The 26,951-nt window shown below is 33.7% G+C and overlaps 1 protein-coding gene across 2 annotated transcripts in view; it reads right to left on the reverse strand.

The window, feature by feature from the left end:
- Positions 1-26,254, reverse strand: part of LOC106759214 — a 29,671-nt gene extending 3,417 nt beyond the window's left edge. Inside the window, exons 1-11 of one of the 2 annotated variants that reach the window (XM_022779882.1) lie at positions 26,146-26,254; positions 24,419-24,494; positions 23,009-23,472; positions 21,449-21,583; positions 7,492-10,535; positions 6,663-6,896; positions 5,836-6,552; positions 4,864-5,676; positions 3,358-4,065; positions 2,437-3,267; positions 39-779 (exon numbers count right to left, since the gene is read on the reverse strand). In XM_022779882.1, coding sequence (XP_022635603.1) covers positions 39-779; positions 2,437-3,267; positions 3,358-4,065; positions 4,864-5,676; positions 5,836-6,552; positions 6,663-6,896; positions 7,492-10,470 — 7,023 coding nt within the window. In that variant the 5' untranslated portion in view covers positions 10,471-10,535; positions 21,449-21,583; positions 23,009-23,472; positions 24,419-24,494; positions 26,146-26,254. The remainder of the gene's footprint in view (positions 1-38; positions 780-2,436; positions 3,268-3,357; positions 4,066-4,863; positions 5,677-5,835; positions 6,553-6,662; positions 6,897-7,491; positions 10,536-21,448; positions 21,584-23,008; positions 23,473-24,418; positions 24,495-26,145) is intronic. The other variant, XM_022779883.1, reaches the window with a different exon arrangement.
- Positions 26,255-26,951: the final 697 nt, after the last annotated feature.

Here is a 26,951-nt window from a genome sequence, read left to right on the forward strand (position 1 = left end):
TATACAACGAAAAGGAGGAATCTACTTAATGTTGTCACCTTTTCAACAATGAACAGAGGTTGTTGTAGGCAACTTATTGGAGCCTCTGTAATTGCTTCTTTGTGACTGTCATGAATTTTTGATGTGAATAGCTTCAACTTGGGACAGTACGCCACATGCATAATTTCTAATTTGGGACATTCCAGATGGTGTTTTTCAGGATAAAAGCAGCTAAGATTTGTTAGGTTGTAGAGAGTTAGCAATGACAAACAAGGGAATTCAAACATTAATACTTCAGTTGTTCTGTTTTCAATTGCATCTTCCTTTCCAACAATTTCTACCAACTTGTCATACCTCTGCATTTCATGTGTGTTAAGTTTCCCAAGATTTCTAGCAATCAGTGTAACCAAGCTTCCACAACTATCAACAAACAACTTTTGCAAATTAGGAAAACTGACACTTTCTTGAGGATTTTTGCTCACTATACATTTCAAATTTGACAAGTCTTTCAAAGTAAGTATTTTCAAGTGAAAGACTGTTTCTTTGGTCTTGGTGTGGCTGTCATTCATACCAAATATTACCTGCACCTCATCAGAGTTATGCACATTCAATTCTTCCAAACTCTTCAAATGAGAAAGTACATTAGATGGGATCACAGTATCTCCTGTACTTTTTCCATCAAATTCCAATTTCTTTATATTGCCAAAAGATTTACCCTGAGAAGCTTGTTTTACAGATCCAATTCCCCTCATCTCAAAATAATCCAGTAGAATTGTATGCTTTGAATATTCGAAAAAATCCTTAAAAGTCAGAAAACTCAATGTTAGAATAATTCACGAGTTTCAAATGCTTCCTAATTAAGATCAACTCAATGTCACTATCTTTGTTTGTGTTTATTACATCATTAGAGATGGAAACATGAATCCAATTTTTAGATTTATTCATGTAACTTTTAGATTTGTTCTCATGAATGATGACACTGATAAAAGAATGACGTCTCCATCTAAATATAGTGACTCAATTAAATAAAAAAATATAAAAATCAAATTATTATTTAATTCTTTTATTGAACTAATATACGTTCTCTCAAAATAACATTTGCCACTTAAACAAAAGGAATTAAGTTGATTCTAATTTACAAATATTTGATTCAATTGAATAAATATAAATATAAATATAAAAAAGAATAAAATATAAATATAAAAATCAAATTATTAATTAAGTCAAAAGAAAAAATAGAAAAGATCGTTGCTAAAAGTCTTGGCCTGGTTGCCCATGACAACAAATCATGATAATGAAATGAAGAGAAGATAAAGGGTTTGATAGCAATTCAAGCTCACAAGAAGATTCCAATAATACTATCAGGCCCAATGGAAAATCTAATTCAACCTAAATATTTTGTTGATTATAAATTGTGAAGAGTGTGGCTATTTGGAGAAGGGAATATTTTGTTATGAGTTGTTAGTTTGTTAGTGAGTCTATTAAGAGTTTGTTATTTCCATATCACTTTATGTATACCTGAGTAATGAAAGAATAAGGGAGATGAGTTTTCTCTTTTTCTATATTATTTTTCTTTATTTTGTTACAGGAGGCTCACAGGGTCATTTCCTTCTTGCACTTCTATAATTTCAACCTAAAATCTCATAAATTTTTCTATTATGGAATGTATAATTTAAAATATAATTTTTTTTTTTCATTTTGGATTGTATATTTTAATATAAAAGATAAAAAAGTAGACTCTGAATTACATAATATAGAATACAAGTACAATCCAAGATATACCTTTTATATCTCAGATTTTGCATTTCAGAATAATTTTTAGTATTTCAAATTTGACATTCTAGAATATAAATTAAAATTATACATGTCATTCTAGAATACAAAGTAAAAAATGCAGATTGTATAAAATTTACATTCTGGATAAATTCAAGATGTAGAAAGAAATTTACAATGGTACGATAAGAAACGGTCAAGTTTGAAACAACTTTTATTTATGCAAACCCAATAGGTAAAAATTAGAAAGTAATAATGAAAAGGAGGAAAAAAAAGGAGAATATGTTATGGAGCTATTATAGAGAACCAATTAAACTAAATATAGAACCCATTTTTGTGTGAAAAAATTGAATAAAAAATTAAAGCAAAAGTATAATAGAAAAAGGGCCAAAACAAGTGTTAAGTTAGGGAAATAATGCACAAATATGAACCAAAAGAAATATTAATAAAACAAAAGTTACTTCACAAAAGTAGAAATAAAATACACTTTTGTAAAAAATGTATGTAACTTTTTTTTTTCAAAATTCTTTATGACGTGAGAGAAATGTACTTATTTCTCTTAAGTTGATACCGAATTTGACTACAAGATCTAAAAAAAAGTAAAATTTATAAACAATTTAAGGGGAAAATATAATCACCTCGTGGTTATATTTAAATAAAGAAAAAAAATAGTAAATTTCATACCTTCTCGTAGAAGAAACTCTCAATTGTGGTGTTGAGATCATGAAATAAGTCTAAATTAAAATCATCTGTTGAAGATTTTATCCCATATAGCATTGGCGCATTTATGTTTGTTTCACAGAAAGTTTTCATACTGGGACAATTAAACAGCTTCACTTGTTGTAAGGATGAGAAATTGAGGGTGGCATTTCCAGAATAAAAGCTTACTAGTCTTGGTAATGAATGCAAGCTTAAATTTGATAGTCGTCCAAGTAAGATCTCATCATTAACATCTTCATCTTCTTTTTCTATTATTTCTTTTATTGATGCACAATTCTCAATAACTAGAGTCTCAAGATTCATCAAACTTTTGGCTGTAGGAAATGTGAATAGATTCTTCATTCTTTTACAGTCTTTCACAACCAATTGTTTCAGATCAATGAAAGATGTAGCACAAGACACTAATCTCTCTAACCGATGACACTTACCAACTGCTAATACTTTTAGCTTTTCAGTGTATGGTTTTACCCAAGGGTGATCTAACCCTATAGACTCCAGCTCAAAAACCATTTGTAGGCTTAATTTATTCAATTCAGGTAGCATTCCGTCATGACCATCAAGTTTTTGAGAGGGAAATAACTCCTTTAGACCACAATATCCCCTCACAACAAGATTTTCCAAATTGGGTACCTTGTGAAGGAAATCAAAAGGCAAAGTATTCTTCATACTATCATGATCTTCAAACGATATATCAAGATAATTTATTTTGTGAAGGAGGTCTTGTGGTGAATGTCTATCATTCAACAATATAATATTTTTCTCACTGAGCATCAATTCCTTCAATTTAGGAACAACCTAGCAAGATAGAAAAAAAGTTCAATTAGAAGGAGGGAAAATACTAAAAAGAAAAGAAAATGAAAATATTAATTACTAATGTTTCGCAACCTCTTCAATCGAGAACATAGGATGTTGTAACGGACTATGCTGAAATCCTGACTTGAATAGCTTCACCTTATGACAATAGGCCACATGTAACCTTTCTAACATGGGGCATTTGAGATGGTGTTGTCCAGAATAAAAGCAATTAAGTTGTGGCAAATTCCAAAGAAACAATTTCAACAAACGAGGGAATTCAAATGTTTCAATTGTTCCACGTTCAGTTTCCTCTTTCTTTTCAACAATTTCTATCAATTTGAAACACTTGTGTATAGTAAGTGTCTTAAGATTCCCAAGATTTTTGGCAAGGGTTAAAGGAAACAATGTTGCCAAGGTTTCACATTCATAAATAAACACTTCTTCCAAATTGGGAAAATTGATTATTCCTTTGGGGTTTTTGTTCCATACACATTTCAAATTTGACAAGTCTTTCAAAGTAAGTTTTTTCAATTGAAAGACTATTGTCTTAGTCTCACTCTCATATAGGTCAAATATTACCTCTGCTGGTTTGCATCTCTCTACCTTTAATTCTTCTAAGTTCTTCAAGTAAGGTAGTACATGAGATGGAATCACAATATCTCTTTTACTTGCTACATCAAATTCCAATTTCTTTAAACTACCAAAGAAATTGTCAGAAAATACAGGTTTGCCATAACGAACTTCTTTCATTTCAGGATAATCCTTTAACTTCATATGCTTTGAATACTTGAAAAACACCTTATAAGCAAAAAAAATCCATATCAAATATGTATGCACGAACACTATATACAAGAAAAATTAGTATGTGATCATATGCAGTGCCTATATATATATGAATCAGCATTGAGTTAGCAGTATCACACTGTTGTCATGTGCTGTCCTTATCTATGATGCAGTGAATAGGTAAAAGTAAAGCTTCTAATCCAAGAAAATAAAATTTAGATACACTCTCGTTGAATTTTAATTTTTATTTTTCGCTAGGTGAACCGATTTAAAATTACTTCAAAGTAACTATTAGAGTGTGCATTCTAATTCTATATAAAAAATATATTTTTAAAGTCTTTTACATGGATAACATACTTTAGTGAAATTTATGGTTCTTAACGAAAATTTCAAAGTAATTACACATGAAAATCAAATATTAATGGGATGACACGAAAAATGTTTGAATTTCTTTATTATATTGTTAATTTCTTAAACTAAGTATAATACTATTGAATATGAACAAAAGTGAATAATACTTTCTCATTTGGAAATCATAAAATAATTCTACAATTTTTGACATAAGATTTAAAACTACGAATAAGAAACCGTTGACCAATCAACTTAGAGAAGAAATAGATCTTACTAAATCTACACAAATGCGCATGCTTCATTTTTGGGAATCTAAGTGCCAATCTAAATCTCATATTAGATAAAAATAAAAAAGTAGAACCGTATATAAAAGTGAAAGACCCGTTAACCTCCTCGATACACCCAACATTCATATCATTTTAAGCATAAATGCTACAACATACTAAATAATATGATCCATACCTGGTGTGGAAAATGTTTTTGGAGAGTTGCATTTAAATCGCCTTCCCAGTACCATTTGTCTTTTTCTCCGGTCACAGCATGTACTTTTTGTAGATTTGGAGTACTCAGAACTTCAGAGAATTTCGTCATCTGAGGGCATTCACTCACTACTAAATTTTCCAGTAGTGAAAATTTTAAGACACACTTATCAACACTCAAAAAACTTGTGAGATTTGGTAAAGAAACCAATTCTAAGGACCTTAATTGTTTAAATTCAATCTCTTGTACATTTTCCCCTTCATTTTTTGCAACAATAACTGCAATCATTGGACAGGAACTTACCTTCATAGTTGTGAGTTGAACCAAGGTTTTAGCAGTTGAGTATGTCATTAAATTCTTCATCATACAATTTGCCACTTCCAAATATGTCAAACGATTAAAAGATACTGTGGATGACGCCAAATTTTTCAATTTTGTACATCTTAGAATGATTAAGCGTTGTACCCTTTGAAGAAGCACCTCATGCTCAAAGCCAATCTCCTCTAGAGACCACATGCTTTTTAATACCAACTCTTTAAGTTGCATGACAACTCCTATTTTTTCCTGGGAAATATGAGTTGCAGGACCCCAAATCCTTCTCAAGTGACAAAGTCCTACTGTTAACCTTTTCAAATTTGGAATTCTGTGAAGAAACCAAAAGAGAATTTCAGCATTCTTCAACCCGTGCAATGCAATTGATTGCAAGTTGAGCATTCTATGAACATTAACAATGTAATTCTGCAACCACTCTACTTCTCTGAAGCTCATTGCCATATGTTCCAAGTTGTATATCACCTAAAAAATATATAGATAAAAATATTATCAATACCTAGGCATACTTGGAACAATATTTTTATAAAAAATATTCAATATCTTTTTAGAAGAAATAAAAGGGTTTAATTTCTTAGATCTTGAAGTGAGAAGATTTTTAATTCATGTCTTTTTGGTATCTACCTTTTCTGTAGCCAAAACAATTGGCTTAGCTTGTGAGTTTGAGATTTTTGTAGTGATCCCTTCCAGCTTACCACATCTTAGTATCGACAATTTCTTCAATGATGGCCACTCTAAAGTATGAGTTCCACCGTAGAAACTCACAAGTTCAAATAATGATTGTAATGATACATTTTCTAATTTAGCAAACTTGAAGGTGATGTCATTTTTGTTTGAGTCCCTATCCCAAGCAACAATCTCTTTCATTGTCCTGCAGTTTCGTACCTCAAGAAATTCCAAATTTTCTAGGTCATTGGTGATAGAAAGTGGAAAAACATATTTTAAATTTGGACACCCAGAAACTGTTATTCTTTGTAGATTATTATGTTTAAGTATTTCACCAGTTCCATGCTTCCATATGCTCACTAAATTTGGTAGCCCTTGTATAATTATTTTATGCAAGTTTGTTTCATTTCTATCACAAGTTTGTGGAATATTCGCAAAGACAAATATGTTTTCCACTGACTTGCAATTAGTAATGGTCAAACTTTGAAGACTCTGAAATCTTTGCCCCATAAAACTGGGGAAAATTGTATCAAGTTTGTGACACTCTCTTATTATCAGAGAATCTAAACCACAAAAGGAATGGAGGCCGAATTGAGGCTGCCAAATGGTATTGAGTTTCTCCATGCACGTGATCTCCATTTTCTTCAACTTAGGAAACATGTAATCAATAGTCCCCTATAGTAGAAAATGGTAGTTAGATGACCAATTAGAAGACCACATGAATTAATTCAATTAAACAACAAATGATAGTAAGAATCAACTCAATACTAAATGAATCCACACACCTCAACTTCTTCCGGACGAAATATATCCTCCATCATTTCACATTCACTAACAGAAAGGGTTTGAAGATTCACCAAATGTCCAGCCATGGAGAACGAAACTAAATATTTTAAATTACCACAATCTGTCACATTTAATGTAAGCAAATTTTGAAAACAATGTTGAGATTGGTCACTCCATATCTTTTGGATGTTAGTCGAAGATAACTCCAACCATTCTAATTTTGGAATCGAAACCTATAAGAACAAGTAATGTCTCAGCAGTAACACTTTGATTTTCACAAATTGATTGGTCACAAATGACAAGACTTAAATGAGCATGACACTTTACTTTTTTAGAGAAATATAACATGCAAATTAAATTAAGGTTTAATTACTTATGTGATCCTTATTTTCGTCCAAAAATATTAAGTTGGTTCTCTGTTTTTTATAAGTCTCAATCTGATTCTGATTTGTGCAAATTGATGCACTTTGATATTGAATTTTTAAAAATTGATGTAATTTGGTTGATGAATTTTTCATCAAATTTGACACTAGTATTATGTTAATTACACCTACGAAACAAACCATCCTTGTTAACAACTTTAATTTTGATGAAAAATCTTTGATTCATTTCAAGAAATTAATTAAAATAACTAAATTGCATCAATTTTTTACAGATCAGAGTTAAATTATATTGATTTGCAAATCGAGATTAGATTGAGACTAAAAAAACTAGAAGACCAACTTGATAATTTTGGACTAAAAGAGGAACTAAATGAATAATTAAACCTTAAATTAAATCTTGTAGAGGATTAAAGAGGATATGCATTTTATGATAATGTTTTATTACCTTTTCATTGAAGAGTGAAAGGCAAGAATTGGTGCCATCTTGATAAACTCCAGTGATGATATCTTTGCTTATGCTTTGCCCTTTGTCTTCAAATGGTTGTGCACAAGGTATCTTATCATTTGTATACAAACAAGTAAATACATGTAAGGATTTTAATGTTAAAAGTCGTAACTGGGGAAACTCGATATTGTCACCATTGTTAGTATGAGTTTGTGTTCCAACTGAAACCATGTCCATCAAAGAATCACAGTCACACACTTCAATTGTTTCAAGCATGGTGAGGTGTTTGACCATGGAAAATGGGAAAAGGCTTTCCAATTTGTCACATGATTTAATCTTGATGGTTTTTAATCTGTAGAAAGAGGCCTCTAGAAGTTGATTGTTGCATAGTTTCTTTAAATTATACAATTTGTAAAGATACAACGACTCCAATTTGGGAAAAGCTAATAAAGGGTGGAACCGTTCCACCGAGTTAATAATATATTGGAGGCCAATATTGTTTACAATGGATAAATGTTTCAACTTTTGAAATCCTTCAACATTTAACTCATAGAAAACATCATGAACATCAATGAGTTCTCCCAGCCACAAATATTCGACATCTTTTAACAACATTTTAATCCATGTTTCAGTATGAATGGCAATACCTTCTTTTAGGTTCAATGCCAAAAGTTTCACCATTTCATACTTGTTAGGGATTTTGAAATCTCCCTCTGTGAGCATTTTGGATTCACCAATGATAATCTTGTAGCTATCCAACTCATCCAAAAAAAAGTTTCGTGGAACATGGACAACATTTTGAATGTGTATGTCTAGGTTTCGTAACTGATTTAAGTGCCTCAACTCACAAAGACTACCATTTTGACTTTGGATGTTCTCCTCAGTCTCCCACTGAATCAAGCTGTCTTGCATATAAAATTCTTCCAAACTGTTCATCTTTGATATGACATTGGAAGGTATCACTTTCAATTTTGAACAATTACTCAAGTCAAGAAGTTGCAATTTAACCAGTTGCCCGAATTCAAAGGGAAAACATTCAATGTTGGATCCTGAAAGATTAAGAATTCGTAACTTCTTTAACTTTCCAATGATTGATAAGTTCTGCCCTATAGTGCACTTCTTCAGAGTAAGCATTCTAAGTTTTGTTAAGCACATAATTGAAGAAGGTAAACAAGGAAAACTCAAACCATTCAATATCAAGACTCTGAGTTCAATCATGCCTCTAAAAAAGTCATCTGGTATTTTCAAGAAGTGATCTTTATTGTCAATATGTAAGACTTCAAGCCTAGGACAATATATACTCTCAGGAAGATCATCATTGATATAACAATACTGTAAAACAATAGCAGTGTACCTCTCAAGTTGATCTTTATGAGGCCATTCATCGAGTATGCCATTTTTCATGAAAAATATATGTTTTTCTTTGGATGATATTAAAAGAGCAACATCACGCACAATGTCATGCATGTTAAAGCAGTAGCTAGAGTAACTTTCCAACACCAAACTTGATTCTTTTAGCTCTTCTATCAGCATAGTTACTTTGTTTCTTGCTTCTCTAATTGTGTGAACTCCTTGCAATAAACCCAAACCAATACAAAACTTCACCACATCCATAACCAAAGCATCATTTCCCATTCTTGCACAATGTAAAAATATACACTTGAGCTGTTCATTTTCTAGATGATCATAACTCAGCTTTATAGAGAACTCAATAGGTTCTTTCCCATCTACAAAACTTTGCTTCTTCATTTGCTGATAGACATCCACCCATACAAAGGAACTTTTATTCTTTAGTGTCTTTCCTATAGAAACTAATGCTATAGGTAACCCATCACACATTCTTGCAATTTCAAGGGCTTTTTCATCATACACTAAGTTTTGGTCATGTATTCCTGCCACTTTCTTAAGCAAAGTCTTTGCCTCATTTTCTGGAAGGACTCCAACAGAGAAAGTTGATTTCTCTTGCACATCCATTTTATTACACAATACTTGTTTTCTTCTAGATGTTAGAAGAATTTTGCATCTTTTTTGATTGTCAGATAACTTCTCTTCTATCAAATCAGAAGATAACTCTTCCTTTTCCATTTTATCGTAACTAGAATTAGGTATATCATTGACATCATGTTGGCTTCCATCATCTTCATCACTACAAGGAATCCCCAATCTATTCAAGTCCAACCCATCCCATAGATCATCCAAGATTATAAGGGTGTTTTCCTTTGTTTTCGTTAACCTCTTTCGAATGCGATCAGCTCTTACGATCTCACTTTCCTCTTCCAATCTCATTCCTAACATCTCAGCAATTTGTCCTTGAATTTTTATTATGTTAGGAATTCTTGCTATATTTGCCATAACCACCACATTGAACAACTTCTTTTCTTGCGCTATCTTCGCAACTTCTTTTACTAAAGTTGTCTTACCCACACCACCAACCCCGTAAATGCCAATCATATTAACCGTACAGTCTTCCAGTGCTTGCATAACCATATCCATAGTTTTTGTTCTTGAGGCAAAGTTTTCGTAGATAGTGTTTGTCAACGCAACATCAATGGATGGGAGTACTCGATAGGAAACTTCATCAAACCTTTTATTCCAAAGTTCTCCTGCTTTCATTTCCTCTACCATCTTTGTAGCCTTCCTTCCTAATCGATACCTCAACTGCAAGTTATTTGGGAAGAAACCAATGGAACATCTTGTCTTTGAATGATGTTCATCATGGATAAAATTTTCATACGTTTTTATCTTCTCATCCAACAGTTTTAAGCAATGTTGAACGTCATCTTCAATTTCTTCTGCATTCATTTCTGCATTATTAACTTGATGTTGTATCCTTTTTCTAGTGTTATCCAGCATCTCAATGTAACATTTAACCTCATCCAGTTTGTCATTGTAGTTAAAAAAGTAGCTCAATTGTTGTTTCATTACACGTGTTGCAATTTGCAGCACACTTTCAGTAGTCGTAGAGACAACTACTTCCATTCTTCCTTGACAACTAATACTTTCTCCTTTTCTTTATTGGTTTCTACTAGGGCTACTCTGTTTTTCTGATACAAATGCCAAAATTTCAGAATTTATGACTTATAAAGGAATCAATATATAGAAAACATTACGTAAATAAATATGATAAAGCTGATGCAAACATATAGAAAGTTCAATAAAGAAAATCATAGAAACTAGAAAATATGGAAATAATACCATAGTGCTAAGACTTGAAAGTTGTAAATGTTTCAAAAAATTGTATAACTGACTTTTGACAATTGAGTTTTGTAGTAAATGGAGTGATACTTTGTGTCATAAAATTGTATCAAATCACGAATCAACCTAACTTTATACACCTCTATATTGAATACTTTTTTTTTCTTCTTCCTATATCTCTTCAATATATCATATAAATACATAGCTTTTGTTTCCTCTCTATGTGTATCTTAGGTGTTCATCAATATTTTGGGTGTTCATAAATCATTTTTCATAACTTTTTTTTTTCATAGGTAGCAACTACAAGACCACTCTCACCGTTTTATTATAAAAAAATTTCTTGCTATGACTCAATTTTTAGCATGGACTTGGATGTCAGCTAGGAGTAGGAATGACAAAAAATTCATACTCACGTATATTTGTAGATAAAACTCATGAAAATTACTAAATTGATATTTAATTACATGTTTGTTCATAGGATGGGTACAAGTTATTGAGAATCCAAGTGAGTCTAAGTCTCACATTGGATAGAAATAAGAAAGTAGAGCACTACATAAAGGTGAAAGACTCATTAACCCATTGCCTTAAGGTTTTCACTAGTGTAAAAACGCTGTTTAACATCACCCCTTAGACGTCGGTTAGGGGTAAGCACGACGTATATTGATGACCGGTGACATTTTCGTAAATAAGTTGGGTATATAGACCGACGTCTATAGGGTTTTAGACGTCAGGGATACCCTAACTGACGTCTATATGTCTAACAGGTAGGTGAATGACCATTACTTTCCGCCATATAGACGTTGGTGTCCCTCCTAACTGACGCATATATGTATGACAGGTAGGTGGATGCCATTAATTTCCTCCATATAGACGTCGAGGGTCGCCTAACTAACGTCTATAGTCTGACAGGTGGGTGAAAAGTCATTTCTTTCTTCCATGAAGACGTCAGTGCCCCTCCGAACCGCTGTCTATAGTCTGACTGCTAAGTGAAAAGTTATTTTTTTCCGCGATCTAGACGTCTGATAGCGCCACCCCGACGTTTATATTTGATTATAGATGTCAGTCCCCACTACATCGGACATCTATATATACCACGAATATTATTTTTTAAATCGAATGGACATCAGATTAGTTAGGTGCCCGACGTATATTCCATTAAAGACGTCGGTCTCCTGGGCAACTGACGTCTCATTTCTTGTTAAATTAGTGCTTGCGAACCAGAAGTTTTGAGCAGTTTATCGTCTTCCTTCGCCTTTTCTCTCTGCTGCATTGCATTTTCAGGTGCGTTTGATCTCTTTTGAATTGTTTATATTTGCTTTTAATCCGACTATAGTAATCTTTGATGTATTATATTTCATTTGAACCGATTAAAATTAGTTTTCGTTGTGTTTTGGTGCAATTTTTCTTGTGTCTTTGGGTAGCATAGTGCACCTTCTCCTTTTGCAAGTTTCCTCGTAAGAAAAGCTTGCGTTTTTTTGGATCTCTTGTGGCATTTCAACCTAAAGCCGAACCTGAGTCCTTGCCTAGTTCGATTCCCACCGCCAAAGAAAAAGAATACGGTGACCCACCGAATACGGTGACACCCACCGTATTCTTTTTAATTGGCGGTCGAAATGGACCTATGAAACGACCTAGGTTTGTCTTTGGGTTGCAATACCATAAGGACGTAATTTTCTCTTACGAAGAAACTAGTAAAGGAAGAAGGTGCTACTACGCTACCCAAAGACACGAGCAGAACTGCACTAAAACACAACGAACACTTCGTAGACATCGATTAATGTCATGTCCAACGTCTATAGTGCCCTTAGATGTTGGTTAGTGCCACGTCTGACGTCTTTATAGTGCCCTTAGACGTCGGGTAGTGCCATGTATGATGTCTATAACAACCCTTAGACATCAGTTAGTGCCATGTTTGACGTCTTTATAGACGTCGGTCATGTCAGTGAACCGACATCTATAGCTATGTCAGACCTGCAAAACCCGACGTCCCATTAGCGTCACCCTTAAAGACGTTGGTTTGGGATGTGATGTCAAAAAAGCCAAAAATAACAAACGTTTAAAGCCCTTTCTACACTAGTGTTTGGGTGAAGAGTGGTGTCAATCCCTGGTTGGGCTCGATCTCATTAGTATTGTGTCTCCCTGATTAACCTCTTCCTCGATGGAACCCAACAGTGGTATCAGAGCCGATGGTTTGTCTTGGTGACCGACTCAGACAACAAGTCCCGTTAAGATGAACAACCCTTGAAAAGGGTTACTCGTGGTTGTGATTGGTTGGGAATGCTTCCGTTAAAGGCGGAGTGTACCTATGTGGAAGGGACTCACCTACAAAAGTCAAAATGGGTCACAACCCGCGAGCCAACCTGGCCCACCACAGGTTCGAGCCGGGTTGGGTTTGAAAAAATTGAATTTTTTTATGCGGGTCAGATTTCAACCCGGCTCATGCGGGTTGAACCCGTCGTGGGCTGGGTTGGCCCGCCAACCCACCTACCTAATTTTATTTTTTAATTTGTTATTTTATTTATGAAACTTATGACATATAAGAAACTTATTTATATGTTTTTTGTGTTTGTTTTTGGATGACATTTGGATTATATTGTACTTTTTATTATTGTTTTGAATTGTCTTCAGTCTAACATCATTTTTTGGGAGTGAAATTTGTTTAAATTTGAATATAGAAAGTTTGTAATTTTCTTTATTTCAAAAAAATTGTAATTAAATGGGCTAGTGAGCCATCCCGTTTACCCACCAACCCGTGGTGGGTCGAGCTGGGTTCAAATTTTTCTGGCTCCTAATAAATGAGCCAGGTTGGGTTGGCTCACTAAGTGACCAACCTGTGGTGGGCCGGGCCGGGTCGAGCCGGGTTACCCGTTTTGACAGCTTTACTCACCTTTTAGGAAGAGATTGTTCGGAATCCAAGTGTGAGTCTAAATCCCACATTACGACCCATTAACCCATTGCCTTAAGATTTTGAGTAGAGAGTGGTGTCAATCCCTTGTGTTGTTGGGCTCAGATCTTATTGGTATTGTGTCTACCCAATGAACCTCCTTCTCGATAGACCTAACACAAGTAGCATGGTATTCCATCCCGCACATACCAACTAAATGCTAATAATTACTAGTGAATTATTTTAGTGTTTTATTGAATTTAAGTAATAAAAATAAAATTATTAGTCAAATAAATATTAACTATGGAAAAAATGTTGAGAATTTTATTTCATAAATTTCTATTTTTTTTATATAGACTTATGAAATTGAAGTTATTTTGTAAAGGATAAATTTCTAAAAGTTTATATTTTGGCATAAATCATTTAAATTTGTTTTTTTATAAAGACCAAATTTATTTGAATTAATAATCTATTGAATAATTTGATTTGAATTGTACTTATAAATTAGGGTTAAATATGTTTTTAGTCCCTATACTTTGGGGCGATTTTGGTTTTAGTCCCTCTTTCAAACTAAGGTACAATTTAGTCCTTCAACTTTAGAAAACTCTGGTTTTAGTCCTTTTTACCAAATTTTTTTAACTTTATTTGCTGTTTCAAACGCGTTTCTCAGTTAACATTGAAGCAAAAATGTGTCAAACAGTGTAAACAATCCAAATGCTATAAAAACATATTTTATCTAAGTATATATTATAACGATTTATATTTAATAAATTCTATTTACAATTTTAAAAATTCAAAGATAAAAATATTCACCAATGGATACTCGTAAGTATAAAAACACTCATGAATACTTTTTCACGGATATCTTACTACTAATGGGTTAAATAACGAGACAGTTTTTTATGCAACACAAGTAGTATATATGTATTATCTTTACTCGATTAGACCCATTGTTATCTAGTTAGGAGTAAGGGAATATTATTTTCATGCTTACATGTCTAGAATAGGAGGTAGTGACAACATAAAACTAAGATGGAGGAGAGAAACAAGAAATTTTTTGAAGGAAATTGAAAAGTGAAATGCTGAAGTATATTAAGTTCGGAGATTATGTAGGTATTAAAGTTCACAATTTGATTGGTAAGAGGGAGATCATATTAAAAAATGAGATGAAAAAATTGTATAGAACTTAGACTACATATAGAGCAAGCTTAAAAAATGTGACGTTAGTGTTGAGTTGGACTTCTAATTATGTGTCTAAAATGTCCAACTTAGTCAAACTCATTTTGTCTCACTATTTAACCTAAGTGAACAAGGGTCTTTTTGGTCAATAGAATGTGTAATCTTTGCAGCATTTGGCATAGAGAATAGAGAGAAAAATTGTTGGAATATTTACCAAGCTACCATAGTAAAATTACGAGTTTGTTTCATTTACCATTGGATTTGGCAAAAATTTTGTCAACATGTTCAGAACATAGGGTTTTTCATTTAGACTGTTGATATCGTCAATTGGTGGTTTGTGGTTAAATAAATAAGTCTTGCTTTATTGCTTTATTTTATGTTTCTCTTTCTTTAACTAATGTAGAAAAGATTTTTTATATAAGTTAAAAAAGGGTTTTTTTTATACTGGTTCAAGAACATGTATAAAAATAAGGAGTATAGAAAGTATTGAACTTTTTATCCCGGTTCTAGAATTGGAATAGAAAGTCCACTTTCTATACCAGTTTTGAATAGGATATTCCATTATTGTCCAAAACATTCATAATTTCAAATTCAAGAAATTATTCTACTTCAATCTTATATTCATTTATTGTGTGTGTATATAATTTTTCCAACTATAATCCATTGATGTGCATAAAAACCAATACCTCTACTTTTAGGTGGAGCTAAGAAACAAACAAAAACGTAGTCCATGTACCAAACCATAACACAAACAATTAATCAATGTATTTGGTTGTTTTGCACCTCGATTCAAAATATTTAAATTGAATCCCAAATCCCGATTGCATGAAAGAATAGTGAGAGGCAGAGTTTGAAAAAAAAACAAATATGAGTGAGGTGAGGCTAATCGTTGTGTTTTATTTTCCTTCCTTTATATGACTCATGTGAGGGTAGTAGTGGTGGCAACTTCTCCTATGTTCATTGTCAACATAGCTATTCTATGTTGCTAACAAATTAAAAGTCATAAGACTTGAAGAGATTAATATCTCATTGGATACTTGGTTGACAATCTAATATCTTCCTCAAACATAAAAAAATAGAATAGTTGTACTTTGCTTTAAAGTACAATTGAAAAGTACATATGTATACTACATTTTCATTTTATCAAGAAGTTACACCTTATCATGGAATATGGTTTAGAACTAGGTTGATAGGTAGCAAACACTTGTAATATGTTATACTAAATGAGAAAAAATATGCTTTAAATTCCCTGACCATATATGCATTCATTTTATGTTAATTGATAAGGCACAATGCAAATTTACCAAATAATATATCCTCAATTAAAACAACATTAAAATGACTTTGATAAGAAGATTTTTTGACTCAAAAACTCAATTAAATCACCATTAACACAATCTCGGTTAAGCATCATTGGCCTCAATTAAACTGTTATTTTTTAAGGATAACATATTAACATATAAACCACTAGGCCTACATATAAACCAATAAACCTACAATAAACCAATAAACCTACAATAAACCAATAACACTTCTAGAATAAGCAAAACACACCCATTATATGAATTGATTGATGAGTACTTTATCTTGTTTTCAATAAGAAAAATGTCCATGATGTGTTATTATTCAACAAAATAGGTTATCTATGGGAAAATAATGACATGGGTAAGTGGATACAAAAACGAAATGTAAAATAGAAGCACTAAAGATTGGTGTGACATGGAAAAGTCATGGCAACGACCAATGGCCTTGTTCAAGTTGACAAAATAAACATTCTAAGACGTAAAGCCTCTCATTCAAGACGTAAAGCCCTTCATACATATTAGGGTTAAGAGGTTGACTTGAAAAGGCAAAGTAGCTGGAAGAGGATGGTCACAATGACAACAATGACGATAAGAAGAAAACATGAAGGCAGCAAGAAGGCAATGCGAGAACAACACAAAAGATAGATTTAAGGCATGACGTTGTGACAACAACACTAGCCCTAGAGGGCAACAATGACGATTCTGCCTTGTAACGGGAGAACAAGCAAAGAAGATATTCTAAAAACGAAATGCAAGAAAGAAGCACAAAATCAAACGTACTATATTGGTTACTAGGTCCAACCAGTATAGTATGTATTTTTAAAATAAAAAAGTACAACAAACTACTTTCTATATAGGTTGGAGCTAGAACCGGTGTAGAAAGTTTTCTATTTTATTATCAATTTTCCATTAACCAACTTTCTATACTGGTTATAGCTCCAATCAGTATAGAATGTCTCACATTATTTACAAAGTTGTTACCGTCTCACTTTTATACATGGTGGATTGGATTCGATACAACAGATCATTATAAAATTTGTTTTTTACATTAATGTTTGTTATTCATATTTAAGAGCATTATTACTTTGAAGTATTAGTTGGTTGTAGGAACTTATTTGTGCTTTTAATTTACCTCTCTTATATTTGTATTTGATCTTAGTGGAGCTTGGTTGACTGGCTTGTGCATGTGGATTTTTATTTCTCACATCGAGGAGTTTTTCCTACGTTAAAAATATTGGTGTTCTCTTTGTGATTATTGTTTTTATTTTCTGTTGTTGCTTCTCATAGATTCATGCATGCTTGGGAGAATTATTTTTGCTACATATTTTAGTATTATTGATTGTTGTGTTGTTATTTCTCCATCAGTTAGTTTTAGTAGTTGAAGATAGAAAGATAAATATCTCTATATTTAATGCATGTATCATCGTATGTTAAGTTGATGCTAAGGCAAAAGGATATATGTAGGTTGGTGATTTCGGGGGCAGGGGCACTATGTGATGTTAGATGTAAATGGTTATTAGTAAAGATTTATGTGTTCAACGTTTAATTGGCATACCATACACATTCATAACACCTTGCTTGATTTTTATATGTAAATGTATGTTGAACATGTGAAGTGGGTGGTTTGGGGAATGGTGAGTACTACAAGCAAAGACCCACTTCTAACAATTTAACACCTTGGACTTAATGGGATTGGGAAGATAATAAAAATAACAAGTGGAAGTAAAAAGCTAGATCATATCTTCCCCAATAAATAATATGTGCAATGATAATATGCACAAAAATAGAGAAGTGGGAAATCAACCGAACATCAAAACTATTAACTTGAAAAACTTCAATATGGAGGAAAAGTTCATGGAACCTAAAAAATCTTCCAGTAATAATAATAAATGATACATCAAAACTCCTCTTGAAAATTTCAAGGATAAAAAAAATACTCTCCACCAACAAGATAGACAATAACACAAGAAAATGTACTTAACTAAAAAATAAAGAGAATCACTCTCTCATGACTTCCTTTCTCCCTCTTTAATTATTTCCTTTTTCTTTGTCTGGTTTCACTAGAGGCTCTTTCTCTTAGGGGAGTATAGAATGGGAAAAGTGCATATTGTTAGGATAAATTTAAATATAATAAAATTAAATGGATTGTTTATTTATTTAGGAATTTTGTCTGTTTTAGAGTGCAAGGGTCAGCAGTTTAGCGTATTGGTTATTAGACAATAATAGGTAACAATGGTGTCTTAATGGTAGAGTTTATGGCTTGGGAGATAAAAAGCCAAGATGTAAGTGTATAAATTGTAAGTGTCTAGTTGACACACTATGTAGAAAAACAAGTACCAATACAAGAAAGTGAAAAGTTTTTACATAAAGGTTTAGATTTGCTAACAAATTGGGATAAGAGCTTGAGTGACTGAGTGTTTGAGTGGAAAAAGAGCAAGTTTGCTTGCGAGTTTTAGTATTTGAGGAAGAAAGAGTGAGATGGACAACCTTGGAAATAGTGTATCCCTACCTTGATTAACAAAGAAAGTCAACTATGATAACTAGATGAAGGCTCTTCTTGGATCCCAAGATACGTGGGATGTGGTTGAGAATGAATACAAAGAGCTAGAAGAAATTGAAGAACAAATAGTTGCACAGGTTGCTGCGTTAAGAAAAATATAAGTAAATGACAAATCAACTTTGTAAATATTGTATCAAGTTGTGGGTCTGGCTTTGAGAAGATAGCAAACGGTACATCATCAAAAGAAGCGTAAGTGATCCTAGAAAAGGCATACAAAGGAGATGACCGAGTTACGCTAGTCTGACTTCAAACTCTCAAAGACGGGTTTAAAAGCTCGTGAATAAGAGAATGAGTAGTCAAGTACATAACTCGAGTGGAGACTATGGCAAACCAAGTCGACAAAAATGAAGAATCCTTGCTTGCCAATCAAGCTGTGGAAAAGACTATAAGGTCATTTACAGATGAATTTGATAATATAGGTTTCGCCATCGAGGAGTCCAAGGATTTGTAAGTACTCTTAGTAGAAGAGCTTGTTGGGTTCCTTAAGGTGCACATGTAAAGAGAAGGAAGACGTGGGAGCAACTCAATCAAGCACTTCAAGCAAAGCTTGACCTGAAGGAAGGAGCTCGGAACACTCAAGGTCGAGGTCTTTGTGGAAGAGGTTGAGAAAGTCAAGGAAGAAGAGGTCATGGCTGAGCTAACCATGAAGACAAAAAAAAAACCGATCTGCAGAATTTGGCATGACTGAGGACAAGGTAAAGGTCGTGAAGGTTCGGTCTAACAACTCAGAAGTGGAGTGTTTTAAATGTGGCAAGCTCAACCACTATGCAAATGATTGTAGATTAGTCGGATGTTAGTGTCGTGGGAAGGCCAACATATTGCAAGAGAGTGTCGATGTGAGAGTGGAAAGGAAGAGACAGTCAACCTCATAGAACAAGTTGCAAAAGAATCAAGGATATTTTTGATGACTTGTAGCTCGGGGGCTGAGCATAAGGAGAACTTGGCTAGTTTGTTGAGTAGCAAGGAGAGATAGGCTTCATACTCGAGCAGGTTGGAAAGGTTGATAGATATACCTAGACAACAAGGTGGAGCATATCAAGAACTCAACAAAATTGTAGTGTTGTTAACTCGTCAAGACAACCAAGTAGCATGGAAAGGATAACAAGACACCCTAATAGATTACTAATGCATTTGGATAGGTTGACATTGTGTATGGAGAGCTCAAAGAAGCATATGAAAAGCTCGAGTAGTGCGGTGAGCTCGAACAAGAAGTTGAGTATCAAAGGGAACTTAGCAAGTCGACTGAGTATCATTAATGATAGGCTGGCTAGGCAACTATGTAGGTCGGATAGGTTCAATGAAAGCTCGAAAGAACTTGTGGAAAGCTCAGACAAATTGTAGAGGTACCTTGCCCGCTCAATAAAGAGCTCGGCGCAAAGCTCGATGGAGAGCTATATTTAAGAGTTCGGTGCAAAGCTATCTTTCGGTAATTACCAACACATATATCCATCATTAATTATCAAGGAGCAATATCCATCAACAATAACATGACTCAGATACAGACTACCGAGCTCGGGTTGTTGAGTTGTTGAGCTCGGCCTATTGAGTGGTCGAGCTCGAATTATCGAGATGTCGAGTTCAGAATGTTGAGCGGTCGAGCTCAAGCTGTCAAGCTACCGAGCTCATCCAGTCGAGCTGCAACTTTGGGATTAGGAAGAGAAGCTTCTCTAACTCTCATTTGAATCTCTAGTTTAAAAGCCTTATTCTCTCTTTGTCGCAACCCTTCCCAACCTCCAACTACACCGTAAACCTTGTCAGGTAGCTCACAAAATGGAGTATGTAACAACGCTATATTAACTAAAAAAAAATCACCAAAATAACAACAGCATAGGGCCGAGCTTAAAATTTGTAGGGTCAACTTTAAAATAGACAAGGCCAAGCTTAAATGGATAACATTGTGAGCTTGGCAAGTCTTCAACACTAGCATTTGCAGTTGCAGATCGTGTGAATTAAATAGCGCTATCACCTTCAGTTAAATCTCATCCACTAGATGGGACCTAATGAACCTGGTTAGCAAGCACAATACCTTCACTGAGTGCACAGAGCCCATCGACACCAAAGTGAGTACAATGCCATGACAAGAAGATTAGTTGCTCACAAACCCCATCCACACACTACTCATCTAGGAGAACCGTTTCCAACCAGGAGAATAACTTGGGTTTAAGAACCAAATCCTTCATTTCGTAGTTAAACTATTTGGAGATTCGATCCCAAAATTGAGACAACAACTAGTTTGAGAACCAAATATTGTTTGTAAGGTTGACCATCTCACTCAAACTTTCTAGCTCTCGAGCACTCTCCATCTCTTTCTCAGACACTAAAAATCTCTAGCTCTCATACCAATTTTTTGACAACAAGTCTTTCTATATGAACACTCATTTGCATTCCTTCTGAGAATAGTACATGAACTATTTATAGGCCCTTTATCTTGACCCTTCAATTACATACATTAAACACAACTAGTACCAAAAAAATTTTAAATGCAACTAACCATATTAAAATTTACTCAACAACAAACCAAAGCAATTACCCACTTTTAAGTTTATTCAATAACTAACTAAAGTAACTATCCACAATTAAGTTTATTTGTGAAATAAGAATGTGAGGTTATCTGCGAAATTAATTCTGTGAGGATTTTAAACTTGCTGATTAGAGATCTATGATGTTTAAGAGAAATAGAAACATTGATACACCACACACATAATATATATATATATATATATATATATATATATATATATATATATATATATATAAAGTGGATCTAAATAAGTGAATGAGATTGCTGTACAATAGATAAGATAAAGAAAAACGATAAAAGAGTAAGATATTTACCTCACTGCATCACTGCTGAACGTGGTTTGTAGTTCACTCGGGTATGTGAGTGCAGTTGGTTCATTCAGCCATGGAGGTCCATCGCATCTTTAGGTGTCATGTCAGCTATGAAATTAACAAAACTGTAACAGTAGCCTGCAAATTTGTATATATAAGTGTGAATGGAGATTTTCTTTTTTCCTTTTTTTTTTGTCAACAAACTAAAGTGATTAAGTAAGAGAACGTAGGATAAAGGGATTGGTTATGTAGGGTTTCATGAAGGTGGCTGTTTGAAGCATGAAAGGCAAAATGGTGAGTGAGTGTGTGCAGAAAAGATGAGAATGCAGAAAGGGTATGAGGAGTTAACGTTGAGGATCAATCTGAGAGGAAAAATGAGGATTGGTTAGTGTTGTTATGAATCTGATGCAAAAGAAATAATGTGTACTGTCATGTGATTGTGTTCTGAAATTCAAAAGAGAGAGAAGAAAGAATCCATAAAAAATCTCTCTACACGTCTATCTCTGTTCTCATTAAGAGACTGTCTTGTTTGATCCAAAGAAAACATAAAAAAAATCTTTTCAGAAAGAGAGAACGGTTCCAAACGTGGTGGCAACACCTACATTATTTATTTCTGTTACCTTTTTTTTATGTATTTTTTTATTTTTCATGTGTTTTTGTTTTTATTATAATATTCATTGTTCTGATTGTAAATCTATAATTTTGTCTTCATTGACCTTTCCATATTTCGTGCTTTTATTTTTATTGATTTAACTATAGATTTTCGAATAATTACACAAATGACCATATAAAATTATAAAAGTTAACTTTCAAAATCTAAAAAAAAAAATAACAAGTTGTATCTGAAACTTCAAATTTAATTAAAGTTAAAATTATTTCATATTTTTTATACTTCATCAATTTTATTTCCATAAATAATACTTAAAATCTAAAATCTTATTCTACCTAGCATAACCAAAAGTATTAGGCTGGCAGCAGTTGTCACACTCAATTATTATTATTTTTTATATAATTTTTAATTTCTATACATCATGGCTCGGCATTGTCATCTCTGTATTTATTGTCACTATAACTAAACCTAGGTCAGATTGAAGCGTGTTTGGACTAAAAAAACTTAGGTTAAATATATGTTTTAGTCCTCATATTTGTTCTGTATTCTCAATTAGGTTCTCATTTTTTTTTTTTGTCTAATATTTGTAAATTTGAGACAATTAAGCCTTTTTCATTTTTTTTTCCCAATTGCATCCTAATATTTGTAAATTTGAGGCAATTAAGTCCTCTCAATTGGCCTACTATGTTAGTGGCCAGTTAATGGAGAGGACTTAATTGTTTCAAATTTACAAATATTAAGATGCAATTGGAACAAAAAAAACATAAGGACCTAATTGAGAATGAGGAACAAATATGAGAACTAAAACATATATTTAACCAAAAACTTAATCTTTTTAGGTCATATCTAACAACTTAGGTTTCAATTCATGGCGGTTACGAATTGAGTTAAATGTGCGTTTAGCTGGCGCCATTATTAGATATAAGTTGAGGACAAATCTAGAACTTCCTTACACGCATGCATCACGCTTGAACTTCATTCAATTTTTCCTTGCAACATTCTTGAACAGCATGCACAATCTCTCTGGTTGTTGTGGGCAGTAACTCTCGTTGCCCTTTCCACAGCAGCCCTGACAGGCTCTGTAAATAGTTGCATGTCTCCAATGAAATGTAATCTAACACCATATTCATTAATGAGACTTTCTTGTTCAAGCATCTCCTCAATCTTTTTCCGCATCAATTCCATCAAGGATTTAACTTCTTTAGACTTCCTTTTAAAGTTATCAATGCTGAATGCATAGACAGTTACATACTTCACTCCTAATTCATAACAGTATCTAAGGATGGACGTGAGAACCTAAAATCCTGCCTTGTGGCCATCACCTTCTTCCATGTTTTTCTTCTTTGCATACCTTCGATTCCCATCCATGATGAAAGCAATATGACTTGAGAGCACAACATTACTGTTTTGGAGCATCCTACAAAGTCAACAGTACACAAAATGATATATAATGCATTCATAACATAACTACAATGGAACTGCAATGGACCGCAATGGAACCTCAACACCATTCAATTTCACATTTTTGTCAAAAGGAAAAGGAAACAAAGATTCAAATTTCAATCTTCTAATGTAACTCCTTAAGTTTCAATGGTTAAATGGATGGGATGTTGGGGAAGTGCAAGAGGCACTCCATGGTGGTGTACTGGAAGGTTGCATGATGTGCTGATGAATAAATCAATAGTTAAAATAATTGAATAATTTATGCTCGGTTTAAACATAATAATTATAACGACCAGAACCCACATCACAATAAATGCAACAGCTTTAACTACAAGAACAATCTCAACTGCAATTCAGAACCATGGGTATAAGGTTAGAGAGTGATACGATAAAATTTCCAAAGGCTTGTACAATACAATAATCTGATAAGAGTAAATCCCATTCTCCCTCCGAGGTGCAATAAAGTTGAAGGTATTATGGTCCGGCGTGATTAACATTTGAATTACAACGCTCACAGAAATCAGGTGTCCATCCTACTTTGGTTTCATTTTTTTCCTTGAGTTGAAGGCAATTAAGCATCACTAAAATGGGGCTGAAATTCAGGCCAAAAATCACATTTAAAGCCTGAATCAAATAGACATACAACCATCATATTTAATGGGGAAAACCAGCTTCCAATGTAAGTTGTTAAACTTGAAATAAAATGCATGAAACTCTGCTATGACAGGACTACAATATTTAGAAACTTAAATACGGAATTTTGATATTTTACTCCAATTTAATGCTTCAATTCTACAATATCAATCCAAACAAAAAAGATGCAAAATTTGCATAATAGAAAATTCACTTTTAACTAGATAAATACATATAAATCAAATACACATAGAAGAAAAAAGGCCAACCTATGATGGCAGTAGTACCTGATAACAGCCTTCTTGAAACCCTATGATTTCATCAACTAAACGAGTTTAGTTGGTTTCTTGAATGTCCCTAATTCTGAAAGAAAATATCACAAATAGGTCAGTTCAAGAGCACAAAGTACAGAAAAAACCAAAATGTGCAAAATGTTCATAACTTGTGTAATTCCAAGTTACAGTTCAACCTATAAATCAGAGGAGTTGGGACTTTCTCACTTTCTAAAATTCTGTAAACATGAGTAAACTCTAAAACAAGTTTATGTTCCCACACCCATGAACTCAGTTAACTCGCCCGTAAACTTGTTTTGTAGTAGACACTACATAAGCACCCTTTATATATTTGTTTACATAGATCACTCTGGAAAACTAAACTGGTGCAAATATTTAGCACCATATTCAGGATTTAAAACCGAGGCCTTTGATTAAATAGGAACAATTTGCATGTTAATTCACACATGTAACATCTTAGTCATTATGCTCTGTTTAGGTGATGAGAGGAGTGCAACTTGCAGAGAATCTAACAAGGCAGCAATTGATATAGGTGATTGTTGCTCCAACATCATACATTTATTTCTGTCTTCAAAATTCGAAAAGGTTATGCTAAGCATGCTTGAACAACTTCATGCTGAGCCAATGAAAGTACACAGCAACAACAATTATAGGGAGAGTCAATGGCACCAAGAAGCAGTAGTACCTGTTATATTTGTCATAAACAAAATCAGAAAAACAATTAGTTTCTCTTTCTTCCTCAGAGATAGAGACAATATTAGTTACAAAGATAACAGAAATTGCTTATACAAAAAATGATAGCAACAACACAGAATATATTCCAACTATATATCTAATTGTCGATGATTATCAAACAAGTCAAATTTATTTTTCTTATTTTAGTCCAAGAGTTCAAAAGAGAATGAAAATTTGGTTGTGGTAGACAGACAGTGGCAAAAGGTAGAACTCCTAACCTAAGGAGTTAATGCATATGAAGCATATACCCAAATTTGGATGATCCAAGCCATTATGAAAGAAAGAAAGAATCACTTAGGAAGCTAAGACAAACATCATGCTGGACCAAGAGTAAAATGGTACTTCATTAACTATTTCATCACAAAACAACCTCTCTCCTCAAGTCCAACAATTTGTTGGTTCTTCTGATTTGATCATTTCCCTAACAACTTTTATTCGAAGCATCATCAGTGAGGCTATTATGCTACCAAATTCACTGCCTTGAGTATCCAAGATGTTTGATTTAGGCTGCAATAGAGTATGAAATGTTTCATGAGACGGTATGCATAAACTACCCCTGATCTAGACTCTTAAGTGATGGGCAACTTTGGGGTGTATTCGAATAACTTTCCATTAGCCATAGACACTTTTCTTATTCTAATATAGATCTAAAAGACAAACTCATTTTGCCCCTCGGAGATGTATGAAACAAGCAGAGTCAAACGTGATACAACCCTCAAGCTTTCATTTACCGGATACACAAAGTGACCAGAAAGTCAAGAACACAACCTTGTCTAATTTCTTACCACATTAGAGTCATCACCAAACACAAATTTCAAACTAAACAAATCAGATTCGTGTCATGAAAGGGACATACAGTAACCATTTACTGCGTATCATGAATGACATGTTCGTGAGACGCACAATATAACACACTCACTATAATCAGCATATAAAACAAAACAGCAATTAATGTCAATATTAGGAGCAATCAAATAGTTAATTACCAGTCATTTTGCAATGCAGAAATGAGGGGAACATGAGAAGGTGGCAAAAGCTTGGAAATCACAGCAACAAAGAAAACAGAACCAATTGACAGAAACAAGCATCCCCACAATTTTCTCTCATCAAATGAAGCCAACCAACGCATTGCATCACTCAACCTTCACCACAATCAAATACCTCTGAAGAGATTTCTGAAAACAAAATTAAGAGAATAAAATATTTGAGCTTCGTTCTATGATTAGAAAATGTAAATTATAAATGGGATTTCATTTATTAAAAAAAATCAATTCACCCAAGAAAACAGTCATGCTTACTAAAATCGGGTGTTAACTCGGTTTGGAGCGGGTTCGGTGGGCTCGCCGAGAACTCAGTAAGCTCCGCCAAACTCGCGAGCTTGCAGTCGTGTTGGCGAGTTCAGACGGTATTATTTTAAACAAAACTTACCGCTATTAGGGTCCGTTTATCTCCTCTACTGCTTGCGGAAGACCGACACAGCTGCCACTACTCGCGGATGCTTTCGGGGCTCTCTTTCCCTATCCCCACGGAAGGCACTCTTAGTTCGCGAGGCGCTGTGGTTCTCTTTGTTCTCCACGTCGTCGTTGTTGCCGCAGTTTGTGACGTCGTTGTCGTCCGGTCATCGGCGTGGTGGCGTGTGGTGGTTCTCTTCTCAGGTCACGACATCGCTGCCGTTCCTGCCGGCACCGTGGTTCTCTTCTTCCTTTCGGAAGTTTGTCGGCTCTTCGTGCTGGCTCTGTTAGGTTTGTTTATTGTTTTCTTCACTACCATTTTCCAGAAGCAATTAATTAGT

This window comes from Vigna radiata, chromosome 4, assembly GCF_000741045.1.
Source record: "Vigna radiata var. radiata cultivar VC1973A chromosome 4, Vradiata_ver6, whole genome shotgun sequence".
Taxonomy (NCBI): domain Eukaryota; kingdom Viridiplantae; phylum Streptophyta; class Magnoliopsida; order Fabales; family Fabaceae; genus Vigna; species Vigna radiata.